We start from the raw sequence: 15,383 nt of genomic DNA on the forward strand, positions 1-15,383 counted from the left end.
AAAATCGTGCACATTTGTCACATTAAAATTAAATAACCTTATGTTATTTTCATTATTATTAGAATAGTATTTTAAAGGTAATAAATGTAAAAAAAAACTTATTTTATTTATCACTAGCTGTCTAACACTACCCACAGCTTCTCCCGCATTATATCGAATTTTCTCGTGGGAGTAAGATATTTTCTCGCAGTAAAATGTAGCCTATGTCCATCTTCAACATGTAAGTTATCTCTGTGCCAAATTTTATTAAAACCTGTTCAGCGGTTTAGACGTGAAAAGGTGACAGACAGACAGAATTACCTTCAAATTTATAATATTAGTATAGATTAATATGAATTTCTGCTATAAGGGGTATGCGAGTTTGAGCTCTTTCTTGAAGTGGTACACAGGAAAAACTAATTGGGAACCACTGGCTTAGACTAATAACAGTAGTAGTATGTCATTCAACAGTAAAGGCAGGATTGAAGTGCTTATTGATGGTCCTTCACACAACGAGGTAGTGGTCTGTTCCCAAACAGAACTGGAATTCATCACTGCAAATGATATGCTGCTAATTCAAAGCAGTTCATGCTTCTCTGTCACAATATCACTGCAAATGAAATTGATGATGTTAGAGTACTAACTTGGCCATCTTAACAAATTTCAGGTCCCTGAGCTAAAAAAATTTGGGTGTTTTAATTGTATTGGATTGAACAATAATTAAATAAGTCATATAATTAGTTAACTTTCATCATAAAAAAATCCAAACAAATAATTCTACTAAAACCTGATGCATTGTAATACCAAAGCCAACCGCTGCCATATGCTATTGGGCTAAATAATGGCTATAGTATTAATATTAATATTATAGCCTTTATTTAGCCTGATAGCATATGGCAGTGGTTGACTTTAGTAAAAACTCCATACATATAAACCCCTGCCCTTGAATTTTTTTTTGCATTTCTCGATTTTTCAAGATGTCCTAAGTCCAAAAATATAAAAATCTTGGGAGAGTTATTTTTTGACTGATTACCATACTTCCCCTCTGTTGTATATAACAACCAGAAAAGTAAAAAAAAAACTTAACTCTTACTGTTCTTAAGTGGCTTTGAATCAATGGTACTCCTGTGCTATAGACCATTTAGCCCAATGAATAAGAAGGGCCTGGGTACTAATGGCAGGATGTGTAGCAGTTACCATGCATGCAAATTTCTTTTTCTTGGACATCTGTCAATTGTATGGAAAGAGACAGGATTCTATAGCAAGGCTGCCATCTCTGAAGGATTCATCTCAAGGATGCCAAATGACTTGCACATTTGAGTTTGTCTCATAAATAAGTGATGCTGTTTGGTATATGAGAGCTTGCTAATATACCAAATGTATCTACTGCTCCAACATCTCTTCACAGCCAGAACAGTATAGAAGGCAGGTAATGTGATGAAATTGTCATCCTGCTTTCCTCAGTTCAATGATATGGTCTTTCTCAAATTCTTCAGCTATGTGTAATTACTATGCAATACAGATATGACTAACATTTGAAGACCTCCAAGTAACAGATGTGTTGAAAATTCTGAACATATTTAACCTCTGTGAGTTTTTTTTATAGGATACTGGGATAATAATTTTAAGTCACTCTGGTGGCATTACCTGGAGTTCAATCAGACCACAGTTATAATCATTTACATACAGTGTGCACTCCAAATTTAATCTTGGGGGAGCAGTGTTAAACGGATAAAAAAATTTTTGACGCGAATTCAATAAAATTTCTACCTTATGGTGATTGTTAATTCATAAGAAATATATGACACAACATAACATAAATAAAAAATAAATTTTAATTAAGAAAAAGTTTTTGGAATTGTTTTTCTTTTATTTTGGGAGGTGCCTGGGTCCCTTGACCCCTCTCTGGGTGTATCACTGTTTACATATCTGTATGAGCCATAGGTGTATGCTGAGTTTTGCCGTAATCAGACAATTCTATTTAATTGATGAAATACACTCATTGACAAAACAGTTATGCATAACTTGTTTTGTCAATGAGTGTATTTCATCAATTAGTTTGAAAAACTCAATTTATAGAAATTTATAACATATTGAAAACTGTTAAATGATAATTTTCAAGCAGACTCCAACATTCATGTTTGTTAGAAATACTATACAGTACATGTAGATGACCAGGCATGAATTAATCTAATAATCAAACAATTAACTATTGAACTAGAATTTGGCTAATTAATTTTATTGATACTAAGTAATTTGGACTAAAGGTCAAGCTGTCATCTTGTATAAAATTTAATAATTATATATTAATTTTGAATTAAATAATTTAGGTCTTCTGGATGAAAATGGCAACTTAACTACTAATGTTTAGTCCAAATTATATAGTATCTATAAAATTAATTAGCTAATTTCTAGTTTGATAGTTAATTTGCCCTTATTATTTAATCACATTTGTTAGAAAAACTAATTTTTGAAAAATTAAAAAAGTATTAAACTTAGATAACACAAAATTATGTAAATGGCTGAATTTCTTGGACTTCAATATTTTAAATGAATTAATATAATTTGGGTCCAGAATAAGTGATCTTTCTGTTTCATATGAAATTTACTAATTGAATTATTAATTACTTATTTTCAATTATATATTTATCTTGTTAGATATTTTGTCAATATTGTGTTTTTACATTTTTTAAACAAGTTTTACATATTGAGAGAACAGCCTCAAAATTAAGATAAACTCTGTTGTGTGACTAAAAAAAATATAAAACTACCAATTGAAAAATTAGCAATAATGCCAAAGATACCAATAGCAAAATTATTTACCTAACTTACTTGTTAGATTGTTTCAAACAGAAATAAACATAAAAATAATAATTATATTGAAGTAATTTGAATGCAATGTTTCCAATAAAATTCTAACAACACCTTTTTAATATAAAAAATTTGCTTCTGCAATATGTAATACTTTATTACCTGTTAGAAAAATATTTTAGTTTTACTTTTTGTATTTCTAAATATAATTTCTGATACGCTTAAATCAGAGAAATGGTAGAAAATAATTGTTATTACTTCATTTGTGTAATTAAAACTTTTTATATTATTGCCATGAAAATTTATCAAACATATAGTAAAATGTGTTCAATAGAAAATATATACATAATCTATATTTAAAAGGCATTTTTTGTGAAAATGTCTGTTTTCTTTATGAAGGGAAAAATCTTAATGAAATTGGTACAATAAAATATTATACATATGAAATATATATAATTTTTACTATATATCAATATAAAAGAAGTTTGCATAGAACTTTTTATTGGAAGTTGAGCATTTTTTTAAATGAGTTTATTATGAAAATATTGTTAAAATTTACCTTAATATTGAAATAATTTTTAAGATATAAATATTGTAAATTGGTTATATAATTGATTTTATTATAACTTTTTATTTTAGGGCGTGTTGTTGTAAAAACAATAGGTGGTGGTCGTAAATTAGAATTCCGATGGGTAATTTATGATCGATCAGGACCTAAAGAAGGTCCACCATTAGAGGAAAAAGTATTTTTAATAAGAGAAGATTACTGCAGGACATCAAATATTGCATTAGTGGGTTCAGGTGATAAAATGAGATGGATACTTGCTCATGCAACTATGAAAGTGGGTGATATAATAAGGTCTTCTAGCTATATACCACGTATTCCTGGTATGTATTAAATTAAACATGATAAAATATTAATTTTTATGGTAATATCTTTGTAGATTTATAAACATATTACATTTGTGTTGGGAAATGCATTAAGAATGCATTTATTTATTTATTCTCTTTTATTTGAAAATTTATTTGTGAACATTAAATTTTGAAGTCTTTTGTAATAGAAAATATAGAAAAATATACATTTAAATCTGATTTTATTTGTTAAGCATATACCAACTCAGATGTGATGATGAAATTATATTAAAATTTTATATATATACTGTAAAATAGTTTCCATACTCAATACAATGCACTCTTGCTAATTCAAATCTACATTAATCTGAAATCTGTTTAATTTGAGCCAATTTTGTTTGTTTGTATGTTTCAATTTAAAAAGAGATCATAGATTATTTTTTTAAAACATGATTGATTTATAAAATTAATGTATGCTGTACATTTTAACATGAATACATACACTAAATAGAATATAAAAAGTTTTAAATATATGTGTTTATCTGTAATCCTTTCTACTTCCTTTTCTTTACAAGAGGTGTTTTTGTTTTTGAAAGTGTACAAATCTAATTTTTCTTGTTTTGAGATTGATATTTTAGATTTTTTTATTTCAACCAGCTTAAAACATTGTTAAATGTTAATATGCTTATTTTATATTTTTAAGATATTAGACATAAGCAATTTTATTATGTAAATATTTTTTTATGACACAATTAAAAATAATGCTTTTGTTNGGTTGAAAACGTTTGCTAAGGTGTAAACACATACCACTGGAGCTGTAAAGGTTGAGGTGCTGAATTATAACTCCTCTAGTGTTGGAAGAAGTTTATTTCTTATGTATCAGTACACTGCCTATTCTACATGCTTTGCATGTAGACGTGCACTTTGGTACTTACTGTCACTTTGCACCTTAGTGCCTGGGTGGGGACAAGCCCCCACATCCCCTGAAACCATATAACAATAAGTACTCTACAAACAGTGAAGTGGGCTAAATAGTTAAACACGATAGTCTTAGTGACAACAGTATTGCATATTGGATTAAAGTTACAACTGTCATACCATTAACAGAAAAGAACTCAAAATACATTGAATAAGTTAACATCAGTTTTGATCTTTTGTTTCATAGATTGTTGTTTATTGCTTCCTTTTGCATTGTTACTTGTGTGAATGTTGTTTCACTTATTATGTATGAACAAGCAGTTATTTATTGTGACATTATCACAATGCTTGGCTGCAATTTTTAATTTATTTAATTTAAAATATATGCTCTCTACATTAGTACTATAGTGTCTTGTCCCTATACATCATACTTTTCCTTTATAATAGAGTTGTGCTGGTCTTCTATTAACTGCATTCAGGAGAAAGTTTTGAATTGAAATTATCTGACTTTTAGTTTGCATTGGAAGTTCATATATAGTTAATTGGGACTTCCTGCTCCTAGGTTTCCATATCTGGTCTCACCTTTCATCTATCTAACTCTCTTCTCGAGATTACGGAAAGACAGATGGAAGGATGACAGTGAGAATTTATAGGTCTACAATTTTTTCAAATTGCTACTCAATCAGATTTGATCCAAAAGATTCATGTGTTTATTCAAATAATGTATGCACTAATACAGTCTCGTAATGTTGAGTTGTACTATATTCTCACTTGTTTTAGTGTTTAACATTTACTCACATTGAATCAACTATATCAGTATATACTCCAGTTCTTCATCCATAAAATACTTTGAATTGCCAACAATAAAATATATATACTTAATTGAAGTTCAGACTATTTACAAAAATATCAAATTTTCGAGTCTATCTTAATCCTTTTTATACAACGCCAGAAATAACAGTTAACATGGTTTTTTGAAGAATATACTTCTTAAAACAAAGGTAAACAATAAGTAAAAAAAGTTCACAATGTTAAAAACAATCAAGTGTCAGCCTTCTGTTATAGGTTTTGACACTTTACATTAAAAACACAAAGAATTCTTCTCACCACATTGTCCTTATCCATACTTCTGGGGTTGTATAAAAAAGATTAAGATAGACTTGAAATTTGATATTTTTGTAAATAGTCTGAACTTCAATTAAGAAGAAATATATCCTGAGTAATTACAGAAATTGTATCCATATGCAAATTAAGTAAGGATAACTTGTAACTACCACCAGAGGGCCTGAAGCAGTTAAAAAATGGATAAGGACAATGTGGTGAGAAGAATTCTTCATGTTTTTAATGTAAAGTGTCAAAACCTATAACAGAAGGCTGACATTTGATCATTTTTAACATTGTGAACTTTTTTTACTTATTGTTTACCTTTGTTTTAAGAAGTATATTCTTCAAAAAAACCATGTTAACTGTTACTTCTGGGGTTGTATAAAAAAGATTAAGATAGACTCGAAAATTTGATATTTTTGTAAATAGTCTGAACTTCAATAAGAAGAAATATATCCTGAGTAATTACAGAAAAAATATATATAGTTTTCACTTGGAATTTTGAGTATTGCATTATAATTATTCCATAAATCTGATATTATGGTGGTTTCAAACAGAATATATTCCAAAATCTTTTCTATAAAGTAGGGAAAAGTTGCCAAAATTAAAGAAAATTGGATTATGAGGAAATTTTGTATGCTTATTGGGCTGCAGTTTTTGAATTGCAGGCCTATAGATTTCTATTGTCATCCAACTATCTTTCCTTAATCTTGAGAATAGAGTTAGATTGATGAAAATTGAGACCAGATAGAAAACTTAGGGAGAGGCTGTCTCCATTACATTGTCACACTTTATTGGGCAGGCCAATGAGGTGTGGCAATGTAATGGAGACATTCCTGGTTAATCCTACCTGTATGCAACTGAACTTTATCTTGCTAGAAAATGAGTATTTGCAGCTCTTTTGTGGCAGGTTGCAAGGGTAACATGTGAAGACACTGAATTTCTTGAATGTACTGGTTTACTGCAGATGTCCTTATACAACTACTATGGGTGACTGTCATATGAGATAGCTTTGATAACTTAGACCAATGGTTCCCAATTAGTGGTACCTCTTCATGCAATTTCGCATACCCCAGGGGTACGCGAAATTGCATGAAGAGGTACATGCGGCAATCTAAAATCGGTCAATTTAAAATTTAAATGCATGAGATGAAGCAATCAAAAAATAATGGGTGGACCATCAATAATTTGGCAATTTACAACATGATGTCAAATGCACAAATTTGTTTATTTATAACTAAAAATATTCTCAAAATTTCATCAAAAAACTGCATTTGCGACAATACCTAAATGAAATTCTTACACAAGAAACAAAAATTGTACAATTAACACAATTTGTTTTCACAAAATTAATTTTTAAAATTTTTGTCGCTGTTGCAAATAACTCTATCTTCCCATCTCTGACCAAGAGGAATTAAACTGATAGACATTTCATGCAACAGCAGACTTAAGAGTTGTTTTGCAGAGCAATCAATTTTTGGGCTGACCTAAAAGACATTTTTCATGTCAGTGAAGCAGAAATAAAATATTTACTACCATTTTGCACAACATACCTCTGCGAGAGCAGATTTTCGGCTATGACAAACATGAAAACTAAACATTGTCATCGACTTTGACTCGAAGATGACTCGAGACTGAAGCTGACCAAAAAGCAACCAGATTTTACAAAGTTGTGCAAAGAAAATCGTGCACATTTGTCATATTAAAATTAAATAACCTTATGTTATTCATTATTATTAGAATAGTATTTTAAAGGTAATAAATGTAAAAAAAAACTTATTTTATTTATCACTAGCTGTCTAACACTACCCACAGCTTCTCCTGCATTATATCGAATTTTCTCGTGGGAGTAAGATATTTTCTCGCAGTAAAATGTAGCCTATGTCCATCTTCAACATGTAAGTTATCTCTGTGCCAAATTTTATTAAAACCTGTTCAGCGGTTTAGACGTGAAAAGGTGACAGACAGACAGAATTACCTTCAAATTTATAATATTAGTATAGATTAATATGAATTTCTGCTATAAGGGGTATGCGAGTTTGAGCTCTTTCTTGAAGTGGTACACAGGAAAAACTAATTGGGAACCACTGGCTTAGACTAATAACAGTAGTAGTATGTCATTCAACAGTAAAGGCAGGATTGAAGTGCTTATTGATGGTCCTTCACACAACGAGGTAGTGGTCTGTTCCCAAACAGAACTGGAATTCATCACTGCAAATGATATGCTGCTAATTCAAAGCAGTTCATGCTTCTCTGTCACAATATCACTGCAAATGAAATTGATGATGTTAGAGTACTAACTGGGCCATCTTAACAAATTTCAGGTCCCTGAGCTAAAAAAATTTGGGTGTTTTAATTGTATTGGATTGAACAATAATTAAATAAGTCATATAATTAGTTAACTTTCATCGTAAAAAAATCCAAACAAATAATTCTACTAAAACCTGATGCATTGTAATACCAAAGCCAACCGCTGCCATATGCTATTGGGCTAAATAATGGCTATAGTATTAATATTAATATTATAGCCTTTATTTAGCCTGATAGCATATGGCAGTGGTTGACTTTAGTAAAAACTCCATACATATAAACCCCTGCCCTTGAATTTTTTTTTGCATTTCTCGATTTTTCAAGATGTCCTAAGTCCAAAAATATAAAAATCTTGGGAGAGTTATTTTTTGACTGATTACCATACTTCCCCTCTGTTGTATATAACAACCAGAAAAGTAAAAAAAAAACTTAACTCTTACTGTTCTTAAGTGCCTTTGAATCAATGGTACTCCTGTGCTATAGCCCATTTAGCCCAATGAATAAGAAGGGCCTGGGTACTAATGGCAAGATGTGTAGCAGTTACCATGCATGCAAATTTCTTTTTCTTGGACATCTGTCAATTGTATGGAAAGAGACAGGATTCTATAGCAAGGCTGCCATCTCTGAAGGATTCATCTCAAGGATGCCAAATGACTTGCACATTTGAGTTTGTCTCATAAATAAGTGATGCTGTTTGGTATATGAGAGCTTGCTAATATACCAAATGTATCTACTGCTCCAACATCTCTTCACAGCCAGAACAGTATAGAAGGCAGGTAATGTGATGAAATTGTCATCCTGCTTTCCTCAGTTCAATGATATGGTCTTTCTCAAATTCTTCAGCTATGTGTAATTACTATGCAATACAGATATGACTAACATTTGAAGACCTCCAAGTAACAGATGTGTTGAAAATTCTGAACATATTTAACCTCTGTGAGTTTTTTTTATAGGATACTGGGATAATAATTTTAAGTCACTCTGGTGGCATTACCTGGAGTTCAATCAGACCACAGTTATAATCATTTACATACAGTGTGCACTCCAAATTTAATCTTGGGGGAGCAGTGTTAAACGGATAAAAAAATTTTTGACGCGAATTCAATAAAATTTCTACCTTATGGTGATTGTTAATTCATAAGAAATATATGACACAACATAACATAAATAAAAAATAAATTTTAATTAAGAAAAAGTTTTTGGAATTGTTTTTCTTTTATTTTGGGAGGTGCCTGGGTCCCTTGACCCCTCTCTGGGTGTATCACTGTTTACATATCTGTATGAGCCATAGGTGTATGCTGAGTTTTGCCGTAATCAGACAATTCTATTTAATTGATGAAATACACTCATTGACAAAACAGTTATGCATAACTTGTTTTGTCAATGAGTGTATTTCATCAATTAGTTTGAAAAACTCAATTTATAGAAATTTATAACATATTGAAAACTGTTAAATGATAATTTTCAAGCAGACTCCAACATTCATGTTTGTTAGAAATACTATACAGTACATGTAGATGACCAGGCATGAATTAATCTAATAATCAAACAATTAACTATTGAACTAGAATTTGGCTAATTAATTTTATTGATACTAAGTAATTTGGACTAAAGGTCAAGCTGTCATCTTGTATAAAATTTAATAATTATATATTAATTTTGAATTAAATAATTTAGGTCTTCTGGATGAAAATGGCAACTTAACTACTAATGTTTAGTCCAAATTATATAGTATCTATAAAATTAATTAGCTAATTTCTAGTTTGATAGTTAATTTGCCCTTATTATTTAATCACATTTGTTAGAAAAACTAATTTTTGAAAAATTAAAAAAGTATTAAACTTAGATAACACAAAATTATGTAAATGGCTGAATTTCTTGGACTTCAATATTTTAAATGAATTAATATAATTTGGGTCCAGAATAAGTGATCTTTCTGTTTCATATGAAATTTACTAATTGAATTATTAATTACTTATTTTTAATTATATATTTATCTTGTTAGATATTTTGTCAATATTGTGTTTTTACATTTTTTAAACAAGTTTTACATATTGAGAGAACAGCCTCAAAATTAAGATAAACTCTGTTGTGTGACTAAAAAAAATATAAAACTACCAATTGAAAAATTAGCAATAATGCCAAAGATACCAATAGCAAAATTATTTACCTAACTTACTTGTTAGATTGTTTCAAACAGAAATAAACATAAAAATAATAATTATATTGAAGTAATTTGAATGCAATGTTTCCAATAAAATTCTAACAACACCTTTTTAATATAAAAAATTTGCTTCTGCAATATGTAATACTTTATTACCTGTTAGAAAAATATTTTAGTTTTACTTTTTGTATTTCTAAATATAATTTCTGATACGCTTAAATCAGAGAAATGGTAGAAAATAATTGTTATTACTTCATTTGTGTAATTAAAACTTTTTATATTATTGCCATGAAAATTTATCAAACATATAGTAAAATGTGTTCAATAGAAAATATATACATAATCTATATTTAAAAGGCATTTTTTGTGAAAATGTCTGTTTTCTTTATGAAGGGAAAAATCTTAATGAAATTGGTACAATAAAATATTATACATATGAAATATATATAATTTTTACTATATATCAATATAAAAGAAGTTTGCATAGAACTTTTTATTGGAAGTTGAGCATTTTTTTAAATGAGTTTATTATGAAAATATTGTTAAAATTTACCTTAATATTGAAATAATTTTTAAGATATAAATATTGTAAATTGGTTATATAATTGATTTTATTATAACTTTTTATTTTAGGGCGTGTTGTTGTAAAAACAATAGGTGGTGGTCGTAAATTAGAATTCCGATGGGTAATTTATGATCGATCAGGACCTAAAGAAGGTCCACCATTAGAGGAAAAAGTATTTTTAATAAGAGAAGATTACTGCAGGACATCAAATATTGCATTAGTGGGTTCAGGTGATAAAATGAGATGGATACTTGCTCATGCAACTATGAAAGTGGGTGATATAATAAGGTCTTCTAGCTATATACCACGTATTCCTGGTATGTATTAAATTAAACATGATAAAATATTAATTTTTATGGTAATATCTTTGTAGATTTATAAACATATTACATTTGTGTTGGGAAATGCATTAAGAATGCATTTATTTATTTATTCTCTTTTATTTGAAAATTTATTTGTGAACATTAAATTTTGAAGTCTTTTGTAATAGAAAATATACATTTAAATCTGATTTTATTTGTTAAGCATATACCAACTCAGATGTGATGATGAAATTATATTAAAATTTTATATATATACTGTAAAATAGTTTCCATACTCAATACAATGCACTCTTGCTAATTCAAATCTACATTAATCTGAAATCTGTTTAATTTGAGCCAATTTTGTTTGTTTGTATGTTTCAATTTAAAAAGAGATCATAGATTATTTTTTTAAAACATGATTGATTTATAAAATTAATGTATGCTGTACATTTTAACATGAATACATACACTAAATAGAATATAAAAAGTTTTAAATATATGTGTTTATCTGTAATCCTTTCTACTTCCTTTTCTTTACAAGAGGTGTTTTTGTTTTTGAAAGTGTACAAATCTAATTTTTCTTGTTTTGAGATTGATATTTTAGATTTTTTTATTTCAACCAGCTTAAAACATTGTTAAATGTTAATATGCTTATTTTATATTTTTAAGATATTAGACATAAGCAATTTTATTATGTAAATATTTTTTTATGACACAATTAAAAATAATGCTTTTGTTGAGTACAAATGGACTTATCCCACTTCTAAAATAAATTGTCAAAAACATAACTTGTACCCAATTTTGTGTTTGGATTTCAATTAAAAAGATGCAATTAATAAAATGCATATATATATATATATAATAGAAACATTCGTTGCCATGAAATATATATAATTTAATTATATATATTTCTCTGCAACAAATGTTTCTATGAGTTTATTTGCTGAGCACTTTTAATAATATCCAGTCCTTCAAATGAGTCATAATTCGCTTCTTTATTATTTTTGTACATACCAGAACAACACTGTTAATCTCCATTAAAAATTCACCAGTACCTCTGCCGGCCTATTCTCACCCCCTTATTTATTTTATAGAAGTTATTGAAAAATACCTACAGTTTTAATTATGATTATATTTTCACAATAATTAAATATTATACAAATAATTTATTTTCAAAGTTGTTTTAAATTTTTTTTATAAACATTGTGATAAATAATCTAAGAAAATTAGTTAAAAATCTGAACTTAGAAGAGTATTATTTATTTATAAATAATGAAATATATTATTTTATTACTTTTATAACAATAAATTTAAGTAATAATTTAGTTGAAAAATTTATTAAATTTAATTAAAGATAATAATAAGATTTAAAAAATTAGAATATGAAAAATAATAATAATATTTTCTTTTGTATATTGTTTTTTAAGTTTTGTTATTTAAGTTATTTAAAAGTAATAAAAAAAATTGTATTATTTGAAGTGCGTGCAAGAGATGGAGATTCACATCCATTGGGGGCTTTGCCAGTTGGAACTTGTGTTCATAATATTGAGAAGTATCCTGAAATGGGTGGAGATTATTGTAGAGCAGCTGGATCATCTGCACAGATAATTAGGAAAATAGATGACCGGGTGATAATTCAGTTACCTTCAAAAGAACAATTATCACTTAAACAAGAATGTATAGCTGTTGTAGGTCAAGTCTCTAATCCAAACCATGGAAAGCAACATATTGGCAGTCCTCAGCGGTTGCGATGGTTAGGCAAAAGACAAAGGTCTGGTCAGTGGCATCGTAAAGATGGATATTGTGGAAGAAAAATACATCCACCCAAACCTCTTAAAATTATTGGTTCATCACCACCAGCAAAGAATATCGAACCTTACCAATTGACTTTATAAAATCTGAATAAATTATTACTATTATTTGTAATTAGACTACTATGTTCTTTTAAGCTTATAAATATTACATATTTGATATATTAATACAGTTAATCAATTACATACTACTATTGATTTATGATTAATAAAAATTTTAAAATAAATTTTTAACTCATTTAAATTTACTGAATTATTGTTCCTTGTTTATCAGATTGCAGATTCAAATCTCACTTCAGATACACAGGGTGAAACAAAAGTCTCTAACAAAGAGAATTCACTCTCTGTTCACAAAACATGCTCTAAACAGATGGAGAGCATATCCTTGTGTCCCATATGGTGTATCTATAAGGGACACAATGCATCTCTCCTGTTTGTGATGAATTCATATTGGCATTTTTTATGTTATGCATGTGTGTTCATCTCAAATGTATGCATAACATTTAGCTGGTCCCTGTTTTGTATCTTCATTTTGCATATACTGTAATGGCAATTGAATAGTTCCTCCATATATAAAAAGTAGGTGGACAGAAGTCTGAGACCATAAAGGAAAAATAAAATAATTTTCCATGTGTGGTGACTTCTTGAGTCATCCTGTAGACATTTGTATTACAGGAAATCCTCGTTAATTTGAACTCTAATAGTTCGAAATAGTTCAAAATAAATTTGAAATTAGTTAGTTTCTAACTGTACTTTTGTCCTGGCCAGGGATATAGAGGTTTCATGTTAAAGAATTTGGTTTGTTTGAAATATGGCTAATTCAAAATTTGAAGTGAAAATTCTGTCCGAGCTGTGATATGCGTATTTTAACTCATTCGCTTAGATCAAAGTGCCTCCATGCCATAAGAGAACAGTAGACCAAGAACAACTCTAATCTGGTCAACATGGCTCTGCTTTTACAGTAATGCATTTTCATGTTAGCTATGACTCACCTTAATCATTGACTACTTTTTCTATTATCTCTTAAAATTCAACTGGCTTTCAGGTTGCAAGATTGGGCTACAAGTAGCAGATTGAGATATTTGTAGGCTCTCGGCTACTAAATTTGGGCAACTTATTACATTTTAGGCTACATTTTGAGGAACTCTGCTTTACTTTTTATAAAATCTATTTTGCAACCTTTCAGAATGGACATGTGCTGTTTACCTGCAGTTTACAGTTTATTCATATTATTATTATTTATTAATGAAAATAGCATTCTGTATATGCAGTCGTATTCTGTTTCCTTAATAAATTACAACATGTATGTGGCATTTGACATATTGTATAGAAATATGTAAGTCTCCCATAATTTGAAACTTGATAATTTGAAGATGCGATTATTTCATTCCTTGAATTTTGAACTAACAATGATTTCCTGTATTAGTTTTTAAAATGCTTTTAACCTTGCATCCAAATTGTATACAGTACTGTATTTATGAATTAATTTATTTTAAATTTAAATTTCACCTACAGTAAGCATTAAATATTTCATATGTTTAAAATAAAAATACAAGGTTATATATTTAGAATTTTGTAGTTTGTATAACTTAAAGTATACTATATATTTTTAATAAATTAAAAATTGTTAAAAATTTCATTACAAATAGTCTATATTCAAGTCAGATTATTCAGGATGAAAAGAGTACATTTTTATATTCCATTGTTTAGATCATTATATAATTTAAACAGTGGAATATAAAATATCATAACTATTTTAAATGATTGCTATAATTGTGATGCCAAAAATTAAATTATGATTTAAGTGTAGATCTTAACAATTATGGAATACGATATTTCTAGGCCTATATCAAAAGCAGATTTTGGCAATGATGCAATAAGCTGAAACAAATACTGTATATCATCGTCATCACGAGTTAACAATTTTGAATTAATTCACGAGCCACGAATGTATAGACTGACTCATCTTGAAAAATCATTTTTAAATTCAAAACGGGAGTAAACTTAGCGCTATAAGTACTTTTACTTAGAATTGCGCGATTCGCATTTGAAAATTTAATGTATTACAGCATCATCTATGAATCAACAAAAACTTTCATAATTATAATGAGAAAGTAGTTGAATGTAAACATACTAAATATTAAAAATAATTTTTGTATAATTTTGTTTATTTTAAACTGTTTTACCGACCGGCGGCCTTGATTTAAAACTAGGTAGCCCCATAGTTCAATGCTAACTCGCTTATTATTAAAATTTTTAAAAAGCAGGCGAATTTATAAAAAAAATTAATGAAATTACTAAAAAAATTAAATATGATTATCTTTTGTGTGAAACAATACTAAAACAATTTCTATAGTTATGTGGCAGAAGAAAAAAAAAGTTTAAATTAATTTAAAAAATTGTAATTAAGGGTTCAAAAAATGCAGGCAAAATTAATGCAACATTAATAAATGCTTTCATAAATATTTTTTCTAAATAATTCCATTATCTAATTGGTTATTGCTTGAAGATCCTACGCACAAAGATCTCTAATATATCCATTCTTTGAAATAAAATTTATACCG

General features: G+C 28.3%; 1 protein-coding gene across 1 annotated transcript in view; it reads left to right on the forward strand.

Annotated features, from left to right (window-relative positions):
- Nucleotides 1-14,250, forward strand: part of LOC111632503 (39S ribosomal protein L2, mitochondrial-like) — a 20,762-nt gene extending 6,512 nt beyond the window's left edge. The window contains exons 3-4 of the mRNA XM_023376934.1: nt 3,430-3,678; nt 12,488-14,250. Of these exons, the coding sequence (XP_023232702.1) occupies nt 3,430-3,678; nt 12,488-12,903 (665 nt within the window). The 3' untranslated portion in view covers nt 12,904-14,250. The remainder of the gene's footprint in view (nt 1-3,429; nt 3,679-12,487) is intronic.
- Nucleotides 14,251-15,383: the final 1,133 nt, after the last annotated feature.

This window comes from Centruroides sculpturatus, unplaced genomic scaffold (assembly GCF_000671375.1).
Source record: "Centruroides sculpturatus isolate CEXI.00-Female unplaced genomic scaffold, Cexi_2.0 scaffold752, whole genome shotgun sequence".
Taxonomy (NCBI): domain Eukaryota; kingdom Metazoa; phylum Arthropoda; class Arachnida; order Scorpiones; family Buthidae; genus Centruroides; species Centruroides sculpturatus.